Consider the following 16,547-nt stretch of genomic DNA (forward strand, 5'->3'; position numbering starts at 1 on the left):
ATAAGCAAATGCAGCCTTCACTGTACCTCAGCAATGTTGTCTTTTAAATGGTGTCTTCATAAAAAGGAGCAGATATGGAAAAGGTCTAGGACTTACAGACAAGGAAGGAAAAACCCTTGGTAGAGAGAAGAATGTAATGCAAAAATAGAACTGGGTAAAGATACAAACGCCTGTGTGGTTAATTAGCACTTTTGTGTTGGATGCACAAAGAACTGGAGCATTTTCTTTGAGTATCCTTACAAAGAGTGGGAAAATTTGTGCAGAACACCTGTGGAGTCAAAATGTGGGGTAATGTGACTATATTGAATAAAGAGGAAACTTGAGTTTCAGCTGCTGTTCTGGTAAACATTAACACCTGTTTGTATAAAATATATCTACAAGAGAGAAAACTGAGACCTTGTTAGAATATAGATTTGTCTGGCATTTGTGGTATTTACCTGAAACTTGGGAAATGGCTTTGAAATACCCACATTAGTTGTGTCAGTGAAGATTCAAAGTTGCTCAAAGCTTGTAGAAACCTAATTAACTAGTTAGCAGAGGAAATAGCATAGCTGGGTGTCACAACCCAGACTGGACAGACCAGGGATTTGTGTTTAATTCGAAATTCCCTCGGGCTAAATTAAGGTGAAAGGACACCAAACGATCAGTTAAAGATTTTATTCATGACAAAAGCAAACTAAACTGGGGAGGCGTGGTAGTAGGTGGCAGGGTTTCTCACAACAGGAATTGGCATAAGACTACTTCTGTAAACTGTGTAACCATATACATCAATTCAGGGAATAAGGAGATCCCTCCCATTGAGTCATGAGGTTCAGAGCAGACCCCCTTGCTTTCCAGACCCCTCCTCAGAGAAGGGCCTAGGGGCAGCTGGATCCACTCTTAGTCTCAGACTTGGTCAACAGTTCATATCTTGAAATGGATGAGGTATAGGGATTGTGAAAAAGGAAAAGGGAAGACAGAAGAAGACAGAGAGAGAGAGAGAGAGAGAGAAAGGAAGAGAGTAAGATTTCACCGGTCCTGGGTCTAGTGTTGGTCCAGTCAGCCAATGGGTCCAGTTCTGGTAGGCTTGTGCACCTGGGGCTTCAGTTTGTGTCCTTTTATCATCCTTGCCCCTCCTTCGGGGGGCCACCCAAACTCCTCTGGTTAATGAACAGTTTGTGAGCCTTTGGGTTTGGGGGTCCTTTGGAGAGTAACTTCTCCTTCCCTGCAGACACGGCCACTGTTTGATCTTTGTATCAGAACAGCTTATCAGAACAGGGAGCTGCGTTACCCTCCAGCACGCCCTCCCCCTCCTGTTGCTTATCTCTGAGCTGATGGGCTTTTCACCTTGGTTCCTTGCTGTGCAGGGTTTGTCTTTAAGCAGAACTTGCCCCACCACAATGTTTGAGACATTAACTCTTTCAGTCTCTCACACTGGGACAACACAGTCTATTCATATCCAAGGTAGCAAGCTTAAAGATAGTTCAGTTATGTCTGCGCAAACTGTAGCTACACCTTTAAACTGTCTAGATCACATTTGAAGTGCAATTTATTATTCTTATCTTACAATAAAACAATAATGTTTCTTTTAGAAGGAGTGTCCAAAATACTAATTACATGAGAATACAATGTATTTTCATGTACATGTGGATGAAGCCAATCCTGGCGATATTCTGAAAGTGTGGAAAGACTTAGCACCATATTTTGAGAGTTCTGGGTAGAGCAGATAACTACATTACTATGTCAAATTGTATTGGGTTTATGTTTATATAAATATCCTTAAAGATCTTGTGTAATCGGCTTTTCTTAGTGATTTCAACATGAAGTGCTTAGTGTACATTGAAGGATAATCAGGCAGCTCACTCTAAACGAGGAGTGAGTAGGCATTTTCTGTAGGAAGATGCCTAGGAAGTAACTGTTGTGCCTTTTTGCCCTGTGCATTCTTTGCATATTGTTACAATATTCTTTACTGAATGCTTTATGTTTTGGGTCTTGACTCCCTGGCACTAGTCTGTAGCATACCTGAGTTGTAAGGTCAAAGTCCAAGACACACATCTTTCTCTTTGGAAGAATGTTAATTAATGCATGTTCTCCATGTCTGTAATCTGGGTAAGCAAGTGGCCAGTTACTTTGAATTGTTCAATCTATTCATAATTTTGCATGGAATTTACATACTAGAGTGAATCTTATTGACAGAATTTGGGTTGCTCACTGTAGAATTTAGCCAGAGTTCTTAAACTCTAACTTGATATTTACTAATGTAAAAAAGAAAAGGAGTGAAGTAACCATTGTTACTTGAGATTTCATTCAGAGCTTCTAGTTATTTTGCTTCTGTGACCGACCTGTCTATCTCTGTAATGGTGTAGAGCTGGTGGCCAGTATCGCTTCAGAGGGGAGGGCGATGTGAGAAAACACTGTAGGGTAAAAGAATACAATAATCATTGAAGAAGCTTGCTTCTAGAGACTTAATTCCCTTAAATGGGAGGAATTCTAGTTTTCTAAGCCCATATGTTTCTTAATTCAGTTTCAGTTCAACTGATGACCAAAGGCTGTGTTTTTTTTCTTTAAAACAGCATTTCTTTTTATCAATTTTAGGTCTTCCTTTCCAACTTCACTGGTTTCTGTTTCTGTATTAAATGATACTTTTCAGCTTATAATTCATACAGTTGTCAGCTAATTTAATTTCTTTGGGTTGTATCTGTAAATTGTTCATTCTTGAAGTGTTTTGGTAATGTAAATATATTTAAATGTGAAACATTAAAAATATGCCATTTTATGCACCTCATCTATCTACTGGTTTTGGTGCATAGTCTTGCTTCTGTGAGACCATGAGTTTAGGTCAGAAGAAATTGTGATTAGACTTCACCAAGCACTGTCTGCTCTGAGTTTAGGTTAACTGACAGCACATTTTAATATATCAGCATTTTTTGAACAGTTAATTTTATATAAAATATAACACCCCTTCAGTTCTTCTAACATGACAGTGTGTCTAAGTGTGTAAAGCATTTAGCTTGTAATTATAGGAAGATGTTTATATTTTTTGTAGTTCAGGCTGTGGTCTTTCTACATTCTACCAACCCTGGTTAGATGAGCAGAAGCTAAATCCATGTACCTGAAAATAAATCCACCATCTTTCTTCCAATGAAACATTTTAGGAACTTCAGATACTGTTAAGTAGAGAGAGTTTTCAGGTATCACAGTCAGTAATCAAACCTTTACATATCAGCAGTAATGTCCAAATGCAAAGGATTGGGTCAGCAGAATTTTTTTCAGGTGATACAACATGTATGACTGTCACATGTAATTTTGGGAGAGAATGACTCAAATTTAGCTAGGATTGTTGGTAGCGATGCTTTGTTAGTATCTCCTGTAAACTACTAGAATATTAAAGATAAGAAAAAATGAAAAAAGTATTTGGGGTGCTGCCACATCTCTCCAGTATATGTCTGTAGGATATCTATTGCACCAAAACTTTAGGTACTAAAGGATTAATACTGTTGGTGATCGACTTGATAGTAGAAAGGAACAGTGGATCTATTAGATGTGTTTATCAATCTTCCTCAGACCTCTGGCCAGCGCAAAGTATGTCAGTACTGCGTTGATCACAGGTGTTCACACATAGACTCTAAATCATGTAGGAAAGACCAATCTTGCTCCTTGATCTCTTTGCCAAGAATATCAGCTGTGCAGGTGAATTTCTTGAACTGTGTTTTGCATTCCACAAAATGCTGTGCTGTGTTCTGTAAACTGAGCATCAGTTTGATCTATCCCTTCTTTGTTGGCATGAGGTAGGTAGGAACTGCATCTTCAGTGTACTTTTTTTTTTTTTTAGAAGATGCACATACAACCCTGGCTTGGTACACAGCTGTTCTCTGAGCTAAGACAAAACCAAAAGTTTTAGAACAAAGTGTTGAGGTTAAAGAGAAGGTAGGTTTGTTTGCCTTTAATTTAACAAAAGAAACCACACCCCCACACTCCCCCCCCCCCCGACAGAAAAACCCAACAACAACCAAACAAAAAAAGCAAGCTGGTATTTGAACCTCGCTGAAATGTAGCCTTTGTTCTGATTCTTCAGGTTTCCAAACAAAATGATAGTTTTGTGGGTTTAAGTCTCACTTACTGCTTAGATCTTTCATGCTAGCAATGTTGATAAGCTTTTGATAAAGGGTTGGGGGAAATTGATCAGGTAAGAGAAGTTATGCAGTACATGATTGAGTTGAGTGATCAGTCTGATATAATTACATCTACATTGTTGAATTCCTTTTAATGTCTTAAGTAAATTTGGCTTCAAGGGATGTGGCTATGTCTGAATACCTGCTTGCTATTCAGATGTCAAGCTGAATATTAGCCTGCAATTCCTGATTGGATGTTTAAATCTTTGTGGGGTTTTTTTTTGGCCTTTCTGTTTGTTTATTTGTTTGGGATTTTTTTGTGGTGTTTTGGGATTTTTGTTTTGGTTTGGGTTTTTTTGTGGTGTTTTTGGTTTTTTTTTTGTTTTTGTTTGTTTGTTTTCTAATCTAGGATGAAACAGGTGCCTATTTAATAGACAGAGACCCGACCTACTTTGGGCCAGTGCTGAACTATCTCAGACATGGGAAACTGGTTATTAACAAGGACCTAGCTGAGGAAGGTAAGATGTTACTAAATCTCTTGCTTTCTTGTCACTTGCTTATTATTTTCACTGATTTTGAGTCACCAAAAGTAACTTACAATTAGATGGTAAATCTTAATCAGTGTTAGCATTTCAATCTGTTTCAAGTGAGGGTGATAGTTATTGTGCAGTTATAGTATATGCTGTTATTTGAGCGTTTTGAGTGTGATTCCTGATTTCACAACCCCCATCCCCAGCTGGAAATAGAACATAAATATTCAAACATGAGGGGAGATGCCTTTTATCATATAATTTTGTATCTTTCCTGTATGACTGTGTGAAATACTTGGGTTTAGTCCTCTTCAAGCAAAATAATACTGACTGTGAAACAAACTTTAGAAGATGTAAAGCAAAATAAGAGTGAAGTTCTGGGATGTTCAGATGTGTGGAACATGCTCTTGAAGAGTAAATTCTGCCCCCAGCTTCTCCCTCCCTGTCCCCAATTCATATCAGTTTTACCCTAATAGAGGATGACTCTCTTTAAACCATACAGTAGTAAAACTGTATTGATAAGGTATTGGAGAAATTGATCAAAGAGAAATACAGTCTAACAATATTAGCAGGAAATAATGTGAAATATAATTTCCATGTGCATTGTTAAACACAGAGTATGTGTGGAGAACAGGTAAGGCTTGAACATGTGAGTGGAAGCAGTCTGTAGTATGTATGTTTAAGCTTTTGTTTCAGGGTCTAAGATCTCAACCGTCAAGAAGAAAAATTTTCTGCACACTAGCAGCTGCAGAGCTTTTCAGTAGGACTATTTGAATTTCTCTTTCGTATTCCAGCCTGAGGCAGGGCCTGAGCTATGGTGGTCCATCAGTCTGCTATAGAATGGCATTTGAGCCCCTTTTTTTTGTTTCCTGCCTCTCATTCTGTATGTGAAACGTCATCAGTTTTCTTCAAGGTTTTTGTTTGGACAGTTTTTCAGAATGAGCTAAACTTTGAGCTACGTGTGCCTGAAGGAAGCCAGAATCATTAGGTTGGTAAATGAACTTTTCCTAGGGCAAAATAAATAATTTTCTATAGCTGTAGAGAAGATAATCTTAGGAATTAGGTTGGTGGTTTTGGCCTGGAATCTTTGGTTACGTTCTCTTTCCGAAAAATGTTCTCATACTAGGTGTACTGGAAGAGGCTGAATTCTACAATATCACATCACTAATAAAACTGGTAAAGGACAAAATAAGAGAAAGAGACAGCAAAATCTCACAGGTGAGGCTGTTTTCTAGTGTGGTTTTGATTATTTGTTATAGGGCAAGTAGTGGGTGGGTTTGATTTTTTTTTTTCTTTTTTTTTTTTCCTTTTCTTCCTTAATTGCTCACTTCCCCAGTAAGATACTGAATGGCTGCCTCCATCACTGGCTGAGCTGGAACCATTAGTACGCAAAGATTAATATTCTTAATTGCCAGTACCTGCCAGTCTGCTTACAAAGGGCACAGGCATATGGTTCCAGTTCTTGTTCAGAAACTGAAAACATTCTAAAGAATTGTTCAGAAATGTCTGGTAATAGTAGAATTTGTTATAATATAATTTCTGGAAATAGTTATTTTAGAAAACAGCTTTTGTAGTATATATTTTTCTCATATGCATTTAAATACTCTGATGATGAGTTTGCCTAACTACAGTGTAACTGTTGTTTATACAGTGTGTTTATACAGCGTACATACAGATGCTGTTTAACTCCTGTCATATGCTTTTGTAGCAAAGTAGTTTATTTGTAGTGCTTGGTAGTTGAGAAGACTCTGCCTCTTCTCATAGCAGCTCATGGATATTTCTTTATGGAAGTGAATATGATAGAGAAACTGTTAATTGAAGAAAGTATTCAAGTTTGTTCTTTAACTCTGCCTCTCTGGCCTTCCCTGATAACTGAGTCTTCATGGAGATATTAGAAACTCATATTGCCAAATTTCTCTTGAAGCCGGGTTGTGGGATAATAGAGTTTTGCTCTGATAGCATTTTCTAAAGGGTTTCAGCTGAAATGGTCCTAGTTATTTGTTGCTCTGGATGGGAAACTTTGACAGGGAAATAAAGACATTTTTTATTATGGTCAGACATTCCTTAAAGTTAGGTAGGCCTCTGCAGAACCTCAACCTTGATTTTGAATAATGTGGTTTGCCACCACATGGACCAATAGGTAAGTCTTAAGATTATTTTGTTATAAATGTTAAGTAGCACTTTCAGTCCCCGAAAGATTCATGAAGCACTGAGTCTTCTGCAAGGTGATTCTGAACAGGTGAGATTTCTTTAAAAAAAAAAGAAAAAAAAAAGGCTGTTCAAGGTGGTGTTGCTTACCGTTTCTAAAGAATAAGGGCAACTTTAGACAAGTCACAAGCATAGTGAATTCCATGCTGTATTGAGCAACTTATATTTCTTCTTGTAGGTGCCAGTCAAACATGTGTATAGGGTGCTGCAGTGCCAGGAAGAGGAACTCACTCAAATGGTTTCCACAATGTCTGATGGCTGGAAATTTGAACAGGTAAAAAAACCCATATGAGATATAATTACAAAGTCTTCTAAAATTTCAGTTATGTCAAAGAGGAGTATAAAAGTCATTTCTGTGCATCTTTTTAAGTTCACTAATTTTCAGAAATTGGATAGATAAAGATACACAGTTAAGTTAAAATTTGGTATTTGTATTCTTATTTGTCAGAGGACAAAAAACTATAGCTTTCCAGGAGATAAATTGTGCTGACTTTCTATAAAAACATCTACATCATGCTTGAAATGTAATTCTTCAGTGCCTATACACTAGCATTTGAAGGGTGAATAAACCAAAATTAACTAATACAAGTTTATACGAATGGTAGGTCAGATATAAAGAGCTCCAGGTAAAAGAGAAGAGCTTGGGAGATAAATGTTTGTCAGGCCCAAACAATGCTTCTTCAGATAAAGGACTGATACGCATAGGAGGGTGAACTTAACCAGTGCGGATGTGAAGCTGGATAGGTGTGAGCTATGTGAACCTTTTCATTCTTTGCGCTGCATAAAAATAGCTTTGTGTGTACATTCAAGAATACATTGTAAAATTGCAAGATGATCTTTCTGTTATCTTTGCTAATCTCTGTAAGTAAGAAACTAACTACGTGGCCTCTTCATCCTTCATGTTCCTAACCTACCAGAATATTTAAACTGCATTGGAGCAATGAATCTGTTAACTCAGGAGTGAGACAAAGTGCTTAGCCACCAGCATCTTTTTCAGTGTCTGGTGCCAACTGTAAGAGATTGGAATAAGCACAAGCCTCTTAACCTCTACAGTCTCACTCTAATAACACAGCAAAGCAACATTTTAAAAAAGTACAGCACACAAAGGTAAAAGAGAAACTTTTGTTTATATTTGATGAAATGTGTAAGGTGCTGGTGTCATGGAGACAGCTGTGATCGAATAAACTAAACCAGCACAGAGAAAGCTTCTTGTGCTTCAGTTCTCTGGCTCAAGTATTACCAGGTCTGTTTGGCATGCCAGAAGCTGAGTGTTTAAGTCCCTGAAAAAAGCTCTCACTTAATGCACGTGACTGGTTTTTGACCAGTGCATTGGCAAAATTTCTTTGATATTCTTCTTTGTCATGAGAAACTAGCTTTCATTACAAACAGAGATTCTTTACTTTTTGACAGATTAAATGATACTATGGCTTTTATCTGTCCTAAAGCCTTGTATTCTTTGGGGTATTGTTTTTGGGAATGATACTGCTTTGACAGTGCAACTGCTGAAAGAACTATTAGAATCTCTTTTAGAACCGGAAAATTCCAGTGGTTTTCTTGAATGTTATGTCCTTGTTTCATCCAGATTTCTCCCTATTTACTGCCTCCACCATGTGTCTCTTGGACACATGGTTTGAAGTAGATAAACACAAGAGCTGTATGGTCTCATAATACTCAGCTTCTCATTACCTCAGACTAGGCCATTCTCTCCTTTGGTTGTATTGTAGACCTGCTTTTAGCAGACATCGTTCACTTGAAACATGATTAGAATATTCTGTATAATCTAAACAGTTTTATTGTTAAGATTTGAGAACACTGTAGCATTTCTGTAATTTTTTATCTTTTCTAAACCTGTGTTGCTCAGCAGCATGCTTCCTTCAGAAGCAGTCTTTGTGGTGGCACCTACCATGCTTTGTACGTATTATCATTGGTGGGATAAGAATCATCAGCTTTTTCAGAGGAGTACTATTCCTGTGGGTTGAGAGTCCTTGTGCTCTGTGCCCCATATAATATGTTTAAGTGGTTGTTTTTGATAAAAAAATATTACTTTCCCCTTAACATTTCGAAATCTTCTTGTAAAATACAATTGAATGTGGTGATTAAATAGGAGTGGAAGGTGTTAAACTTCTGGTGCACTTAGGCGGATGTGTTGATGCACTTTTCCAAAGAATACCAGTGGAAGTGCTGGTAGAATACTACAATCAGTTCCAGTCCAAAAACTACTGCCAGTAGTTGTGCTACCCCACTTTTGTGATTTCAGTGGGTTATTTTGGAGATGATTTTTAGCTTCAATTGTTACCTCTTCAGGCAATCAGAAAAAACAATATTTTGGCAATACTCCATAGTGGGAAACTTTGGGCTATACAAAATTGCTACATACAAAGGCTTTAGACAGCAGTGGTGTGTCAGTTATGTAAATTTTAATGATTAATGTAACCTGAGTCTGTCACCATAATGCTGTCTTAAATATATTCACTGTATGAGGAGGATGGTATTTAGCTGCTGCCTTCAAAATTATTCACATAACAATAGCAAGATAAAAATAAATTTACTGTTCATGAGCCTTCTCATCACTAGTAATCTCCAGTTTACTCAGAATAGGCAGTTATTATCTAGTTCTTCACACTTAATTTAAAGCTCTAATCTTTCTCAAGTGCACTGACAGGCTATGCTTTAATTTAAATGGGCTAGGAATTGCCATGCATTATTAAGTTAAAACATTTTCTGTAATGACAAGTTGAGAAATTTAGCTGAGGTTGTTCTGAACTTCTGAATTATTAGATGTTAGGCAAGTGTGAACAGAGTTCTTGATACTGATTTTTATGGGAACAAGACAGACAATTTTTTCCATGTTAGTTATTTTCTTGGGTCTTCTGTAAATTACCCCTTCTAAAACCAATTTAGAGCACTCAACTTTTTTTCCTCTAGTTGACTTCATATGGGTTTTTAGCTATATTTTGTTTATCAACATCTGGAACAAGATGAAGGTCTTTCATACCCAGGCTTGATATATTGCTTTACATAACACCTTCCAGTCTTATATCGACGTTACCTTCTGCACTTGGCAAGTGTGACAGGAAAATAATGTTCACTTTCATAATGCACCAAACTTTGTTTATATTTTTCAGAGTAGTTGACTACACCACAGTGATATGGGAAGTTTTCTGACTTACTATCAGTAACTCTTAACTTCCCTTGAAATTACAAAGGGCTTTGCAACTGCCTCCATAAATTTTAAGTATGTTGAAATGAAAGTTGTAGCTTGATAGCAACCTGTTCTAGTGGCAAGTAAATGTTACCTGAACGTTTGAGCTCATCTGTTATTTGTACGATTTGGATAATGGTATGTGCTTCAGCTTTACAAAGGTTTCTTTTTGTGTTTTGCTTTGATTGGTTATTTCAGCTTGTCAGTATAGGTTCCCAGTACAGCTGTGGCCGGGCCCAGCAGTCAGAGTATCTGCTGATAGTGTCACGGGAAGTGAAAGGGGAAGAGAGATGCTTCCAGAAATGCTGCAGTGAGGTGTGTCACACCATTCTTTTTGCCCTCACACTGATATGCTTGGCCTCCTTGCGTTTCTGCTGCTTTCAAATCATTCCACTTTATTCCTGGATGTACAGCACATAGTAATTTGTGTGTATTTGTGACTGGCATTTATTTATATTCACAGTATTTCATTATACATTATGATTGTTCATATTGTAAAAATAATAAACAAACAGACAAACAAAACCCCCCTAGTTATTTAGTTAAAGGTTTTTCCCAAGAAGAGTTCTTATATTCTCAGTAGGTAACTTCTTTTCCTTAAGTCTTCCTCCAAAGTTAACAGCCTTTGATCTATACTTGTTTAAATTGTACCACTTTTACTTAACGTTAGGAGCCCTCTAAATAAAGCTTTGAGTTCACTGGGTTTAGAAAGGGACATTTTTGTGTTAATCATTGTTCCAGTTGAGCGTATTTCATCCACCTAATAGCCAGTTAAGTTCTGAGTTCGAACCCTTTATTTCCGGTAACTCGGAACTTAACCTTTTTTAGGTAGATGAAATGTATTCAAGCTGGAACAATGAATAACAGAATTTTTCAGAAATAAAATACGGAGTGAGGGGAGAACAAAACCAGGAGTTTTAAATCTTGTCTCAAGTGGAAAGAACATCCTGGGGTTTTCTGGCTTTATGGTTTTGTTGTTTTGGTTTTTTTTCCCCCTTGGAAAATTTTCTTGAAACCCAAATGAAGAATCGTAGCTTCACTCATTGGCTTTTTAGGCTGTCTCATCCTTCCTGCTCCTCTTGCCGTCAAGTCACTGCTTTTTTAATTGTTGTGTTACTTGCCAGTGTTCAAGAGTTTGGGAAGGGATTTTTTGGCTAACCAGTAACATTGGAAGCAGTTTCCAGTTCTCTACATAGCTGTGCTTCATTTTGAAGTGTCTTATGTGAACTGATTTGGGAACCTGGTGTTCTGTAGTATTTTTCAACAATAAAATACTCAGTTCTTTTCCTTGCTTTATATGTGGTTATTCAGTCTGAAAGATCAGTATAACATCATGAAGATAACATGACAGTAAAGTGACTTGATATGAGCAGAACCTTGCATATGAATTTATGTGGACACTTTGCCATGCAGTTCCAGATCTTAAACCTGGACTGTTACCTAGCTATGTTCCAAAATCTGCTTTCAATGTACCAAGCACTATCTGTTTCTTGCAGTTGTATAGGTAACATTTGGAATGTGGAATTAATGCATTGGGTTGCAGACTTTCTGGAACTGAATAGGAAATGTGGCTTGTTGTTAAGGATGCATAGAGTACAGGCAGCATGATGTTATTCATGTGTTCATGTCCTAGATAGCTTAAAGTAAAATTCAACATAGTAAAATGGGAGATGGGGGAAGGCAATGAAGAACTGAAGGCAGGTATAAAACTTAAAAGAAAAAAAAATAAATCTGGAAGGGAATGAATTTTCCTTCCTCCTAGATTAGAAGTCTGACAATTGCATTAAGAGACCTGAAATAAATATGCTTGTGGTCCTCATGTCAGTTATCAGTGCTGAGTTTAATGGCTGATAGCCTTCAAGGCTTTATATAGCCTTTGGCAAATCCTTTGAGAAGGCAGTAGAATAAATGCATTATAACTCTAAAAGGCATAGAGGCCATTCTTACATTGATACAGCTTGATTCGGTAAAAAAAAAATTGAGGGGAGGACTTTGTTTTATTCTATCAACTGTTAGTATACTTAAAAAAAAAAAAAAAGATAAGCTTTCCAAGACAAGCTTTCTAGTGTACAGGTTCACGACCTCTGAAATAGAAGCAGTAATGTTCAAAGTATAAGAATATTTAAAATAGAATTTGAGAGTATTTGTTAGAAAATTACTCAGTTTTAAGAATCAGACCATCACAGAAAGAGAAGGAAATTGGTAGTCATGAAGTAGAAAAGTTAGTAAGTTTGAGTAACTCCAGTGTGAAGCAGAGAAAGACAGGGATGCTGTTTGTGCAGGTTGGCGTGGTTATCTGTGATGGTAATGCTATTGCTAATTTGTCCTGTAAATGTACTGTATAGATTCTGAATCAATATTGTTAAACCAGTATAGCAAATCTGTGTAGGCAAATTATTGAAATGTGACTGGCTTTGAGATCTGTCTCAATTCAGTTAGGTGTGAGATTTGTTCACTTCAAAAATTAGGTTCCTGTAAGTGATGCACCACCCATTTTGCTTGTTCATAGGGATATTTTTAGGTGTACAGTCATTGATTTAAGACAGGAAGAGATTCATGCATTTTGCTGCTGTTGAATAACCTGTTGCAGGAATCATTTGACATATTCTCTCAGCTATACCACTCTTATCATCTGTTTTTCTTGAATAATCTTTTTTTAAATACATAGTTATCCTCTTGCAAGGCTGCAGACTTAGGAAAAGTTCTTCAGGAAGTTACTTCATCATTGTCCCCAAAATCATTCTTTAAACCATTCCTCTTTGAAAACAAGCCTGACCATAGCTAGGCATTGGGTAGTCTCTGTCTACCTTTACTTATGCCAAACTGTTGGGTTTTGTTGTTTTTTTTTAACTTTGCCCTTTATGATTGTCATCTTCTATCTTACTTAAAAGTTCAGGCTTTATGAGACATGGGAAATCCTGAACTGTATTGGCACATCAAGCAATATAATACAAATAATTGTATTTCTGTTGATTAAACAATAAAAATAATAATGCTTTCCATTCCTGCCTTTTTTAGTTACAGCTGAAAGCCTGCTAGTGTCAGCACCCTTATTCCATGCAAACAGTGAATGGATCACGGTCTAATGAATTTTCTGTGATAAGTAACATTGGCATTTTCCTATGCTCAGTTATGACACTGTTGGAGCTCACAGGGCCTCTCAAGCAGGATCACACTGCTTTAGTAAGGAGTATAATGAAACAAGTAATGGAAGGAAAAAAAAAGGATGAGGAAAAATACATACCGGCATGTTTACATATGTATATATAATCATACGAATCTATGAAATTCGGAGTTTGAAAATGTTCTTTTTTTTCCTTCCTTAAGTTCTTGGTCATTACAACTCTCTCTACCTTTAAAGCCCCATGAGCCAAAAAGAGTTTGTCCTTTCAGAAAGTCTGAGAAACAGTAGGCTGGATAATCCGAAATGCTTTTCCTACACATTGTAACACATGTTTTGCAGACCTCGGATTACTCTGATTTGTTGTGGGGTTTTTTGTGGTTTTTTTGTGGTTTTTTTTTTTCTTCTCTGGGGGTGGGCAGGGATGGATGGACATGGGGCAGGAGAGTTTAGCAGTTCCTTCCAGTTTATCAGCATCCTTCTTAAAGTGTTGCCACCAACACTGGGAACAATGGGGTGACTTTTGGAATACAAGTGCTAAAATATTGCTTTATTTCTGATCGTGCTTTCTGACACAACACTTCAGTTCTAATCTGCAATCATTTTCCATTGTTTCTTTTCCTGCCATCACCCTTATTGCTGCTGATGCATCTCAAAAAGCTATGATGAAGTTTCTAGCATGCTACTGATACTACGCAAATAATACATTCTTAGTTGCACACATATGGAACTGCTTACAAGAGTGTCACATCTTGGAGTTTTGAAGAACTTGTGTTTAATGTTGCTAAAGTGACTTTATCTTGAAATGCACCAGCTGATTAATAATTGCAAAAAGTCATCCAGATGTTTTGCAGTCAGCTAAATCAATAGTCCTATCCAACTAGCTAATAAGTAGTCAGTCTGCCATGTCTCCTAAAAAGACTTATGTGCAAAAGGTCAACTTATTTGGATTAGGAAGCGTTAGTGGGGGATGTAAGTAGCTATGAACTGAGGACCTAACAACCTTGTTGAACCAGGACTGATGATTTGGCTGATATTTGATCTTGTATCATGTCTCCTTTCAGAGAGGTCATTTATTTCTTTTGAGTGTCAAGGAGTGAAGAAGTCTTTTTCCTTCTGGTAGCTGTTATCATAGTTTATCTGATATCAAGTTCTTGCCATTTTGCAAGAAGAAAAGTTGACTGTATACTAAATCAAATCATACGCTTGAATTTTATTCTTCCAATTTCTCTTCAGAGAACGTGAATTATCTGTGGCTTTATTTAAACATGTATCCAACTTTTTGAATGTTTTCTAGCCTTTAAGTGGGTTTAAAATACTGTTTAAAATAGTCCTACATTTTACTTCAGTAGTTGAAGCAGTTACTGTATTTGCAGTATGTTCCTTGTGATTGCTATATAATATATAGGATAAACTTTATACCACTTCAACAAGCTTAGAGCCAACTTAACTGCTTTTTTTCTCTTGAAAATTTGTGCATGATATTTTTTGCTGATAGGGAAGAGAATCAACAAATCATCTCTATATACGAAGCAAGTCTGGGTTGATTTTTCAGCTTTTCAGTGGACTTTCTTAGTCCATTTTGTGCAACTAAGCAACTAGTTACTTTATGGGTTTTGTGATTCTATATTGCACAAATATGTTACGGTCCAGACTGTAGAGTATCCGTTGTGAAACATTAGCTGACTTAACATCTCAAGATAAATGGTGCCTTTGTATTCCAGTGAGAATGTATTGGTCCTTCTAAAAAACCTGGGGGTTTGTAACTTCATTACGTGGTTTTGGTGGAAAAAATGTCTTTATCGCATTCATTTTTGATCAGCCTGTGTTCATTACAGACTATGCATGTATTTTGCAGAACTAGAGTGATGTTAGGAGTAGACGAAAGAGGGAAAGGTTTCTGGTGATCACATCCAGACAGTGTAGTTAAAGTAGGTGGTTAGAGAGTGCTGAATTTTGATTGCCAGTAATGTTCATGAGAGACTGAACCTTGTATGCTGTAATGCTATCAGGGTCCAAAAATTTTGACATCACCTAAGCCTGGCATCAAGTTGGTTCATTGTGCAGACATACTGCCTGCTGCTCTTTGTAGACATTGGTTCTGTCTGTCTGTGGAAGTGCTTGCTTGGCTGTCTTACCACAGTGCTGGAACATCTGAGCATCTCTCCTCTCTCTCCTTAAAAGTACAATGAGGCTTTATTTTCTCCTGACATTGCTATCTGGAAGCTGCTTTTAACCTTGGTCTACCTTCCACTTTTGTTGGGGAAATAATCTTATCCCACAAGTACAGATTCTAGACCAAGATTTTTGTCTTGGCTGCATCTTCCCTGCTTTAACAAGGCTTTTACTGTCTTTGGTGCTCTGCTAGAGTAATGGCATTACACAGTTTGGTTTTAGACAGATAACTACAGTGTTTTAAGTCCTGTTGCCTGAAAAAACAAGTCAAGCCTTTTCTGTGGGGCCATTACCAGGACATTTTAATGATATAATAGAGATTGGGGAATAGGACAGCCTTATCACATGTGTGTGGTGATTTGGTATGTAGATTTAATACCGTTTTGGTGGTAATGTTTAGATACAGTGTATCTGTGCAACAGGTTGATTTTTAGGACTTTGAGCTGTGTCAGTAGTAATAGCACCATATGTGATCTTGTCATGCTTTTGAAATAAACCTTTAAAATAAATGAACCAGCTACATCTGAATTGATTCTGGCTTGGAAAGGCAGGCTATTTAAAGCTTCTAGGATTAGGTAAGTGTACTGTGTGTAAGGTAAGACAAGTTACGTGAAATTTCTGCCATTTGATAAACATGCTGCATATGAGGTAGTACTGATGTTGAGTATATCCTTCCTTCTCAGTAATTTGTCATTTATCATTCAATATCAAGACTTGCAGAAACTTGTAAATATGTCACATTTCATTATACATGGCTTCTGCTTGTCGCGCTTCCTTAATTAACTTCCTTGTAGTAGTACATATGAATTTCAGATGTTAATCTTGGTGTCCCACCATGCTGTGTCTTGCTGTTTTCCAATCCAATGCAAATTTTGTCTTTGTCCACTCAAACTATGTTTTAATAGAAGTATTGTTATTCTGTAAGTAAAGTGGTGGGTATCCTTTAAGGCCAAAGTGCTTCCTGCATGCAGCCATTTACATATTAAATCATGCCACATTAAGATACCGCATACAAACTTCTAAAAATGAACTTTGGAGGATGGGAAGGTTTCCACTAAAAAACAGAAACGGGGAACAGGCTGCTTCTCCACTGGCCTGCCTCTGTAGCCTTTTCTTTCACAGTGTAGTCATAACCATAAATCATTAATTTTGTAAGTGTTTAAAAAGCAAAGCTATGTTTATTTTATCATCAGAGTGTCAGTGTATTTGTCAACATCAAA

General features: G+C 37.1%; 1 protein-coding gene across 3 annotated transcripts in view; it reads left to right on the top strand.

Annotated features, from left to right (window-relative positions):
• Nucleotides 1-16,547, top strand: part of KCTD5 (potassium channel tetramerization domain containing 5) — a 39,617-nt gene that overhangs the window by 8,751 nt on the left and 14,319 nt on the right. For 2 of the 3 annotated variants that reach the window (XM_049791755.1, XM_049791757.1), the window contains exons 2-4: nucleotides 4,501-4,609; nucleotides 5,748-5,839; nucleotides 7,008-7,103. In XM_049791755.1, coding sequence (XP_049647712.1) covers nucleotides 4,501-4,609; nucleotides 5,748-5,839; nucleotides 7,008-7,103 — 297 coding nt within the window. Of the gene's footprint in view, nucleotides 1-4,500; nucleotides 4,610-5,747; nucleotides 5,840-7,007; nucleotides 7,104-10,229; nucleotides 10,347-16,547 lie in introns of all 3 variants that reach the window. The other variant, XM_049791754.1, reaches the window with a different exon arrangement.

Source organism: Accipiter gentilis, chromosome 33 (genome assembly GCF_929443795.1).
Source record: "Accipiter gentilis chromosome 33, bAccGen1.1, whole genome shotgun sequence".
Lineage (NCBI taxonomy): Eukaryota > Metazoa > Chordata > Aves > Accipitriformes > Accipitridae > Astur > Astur gentilis.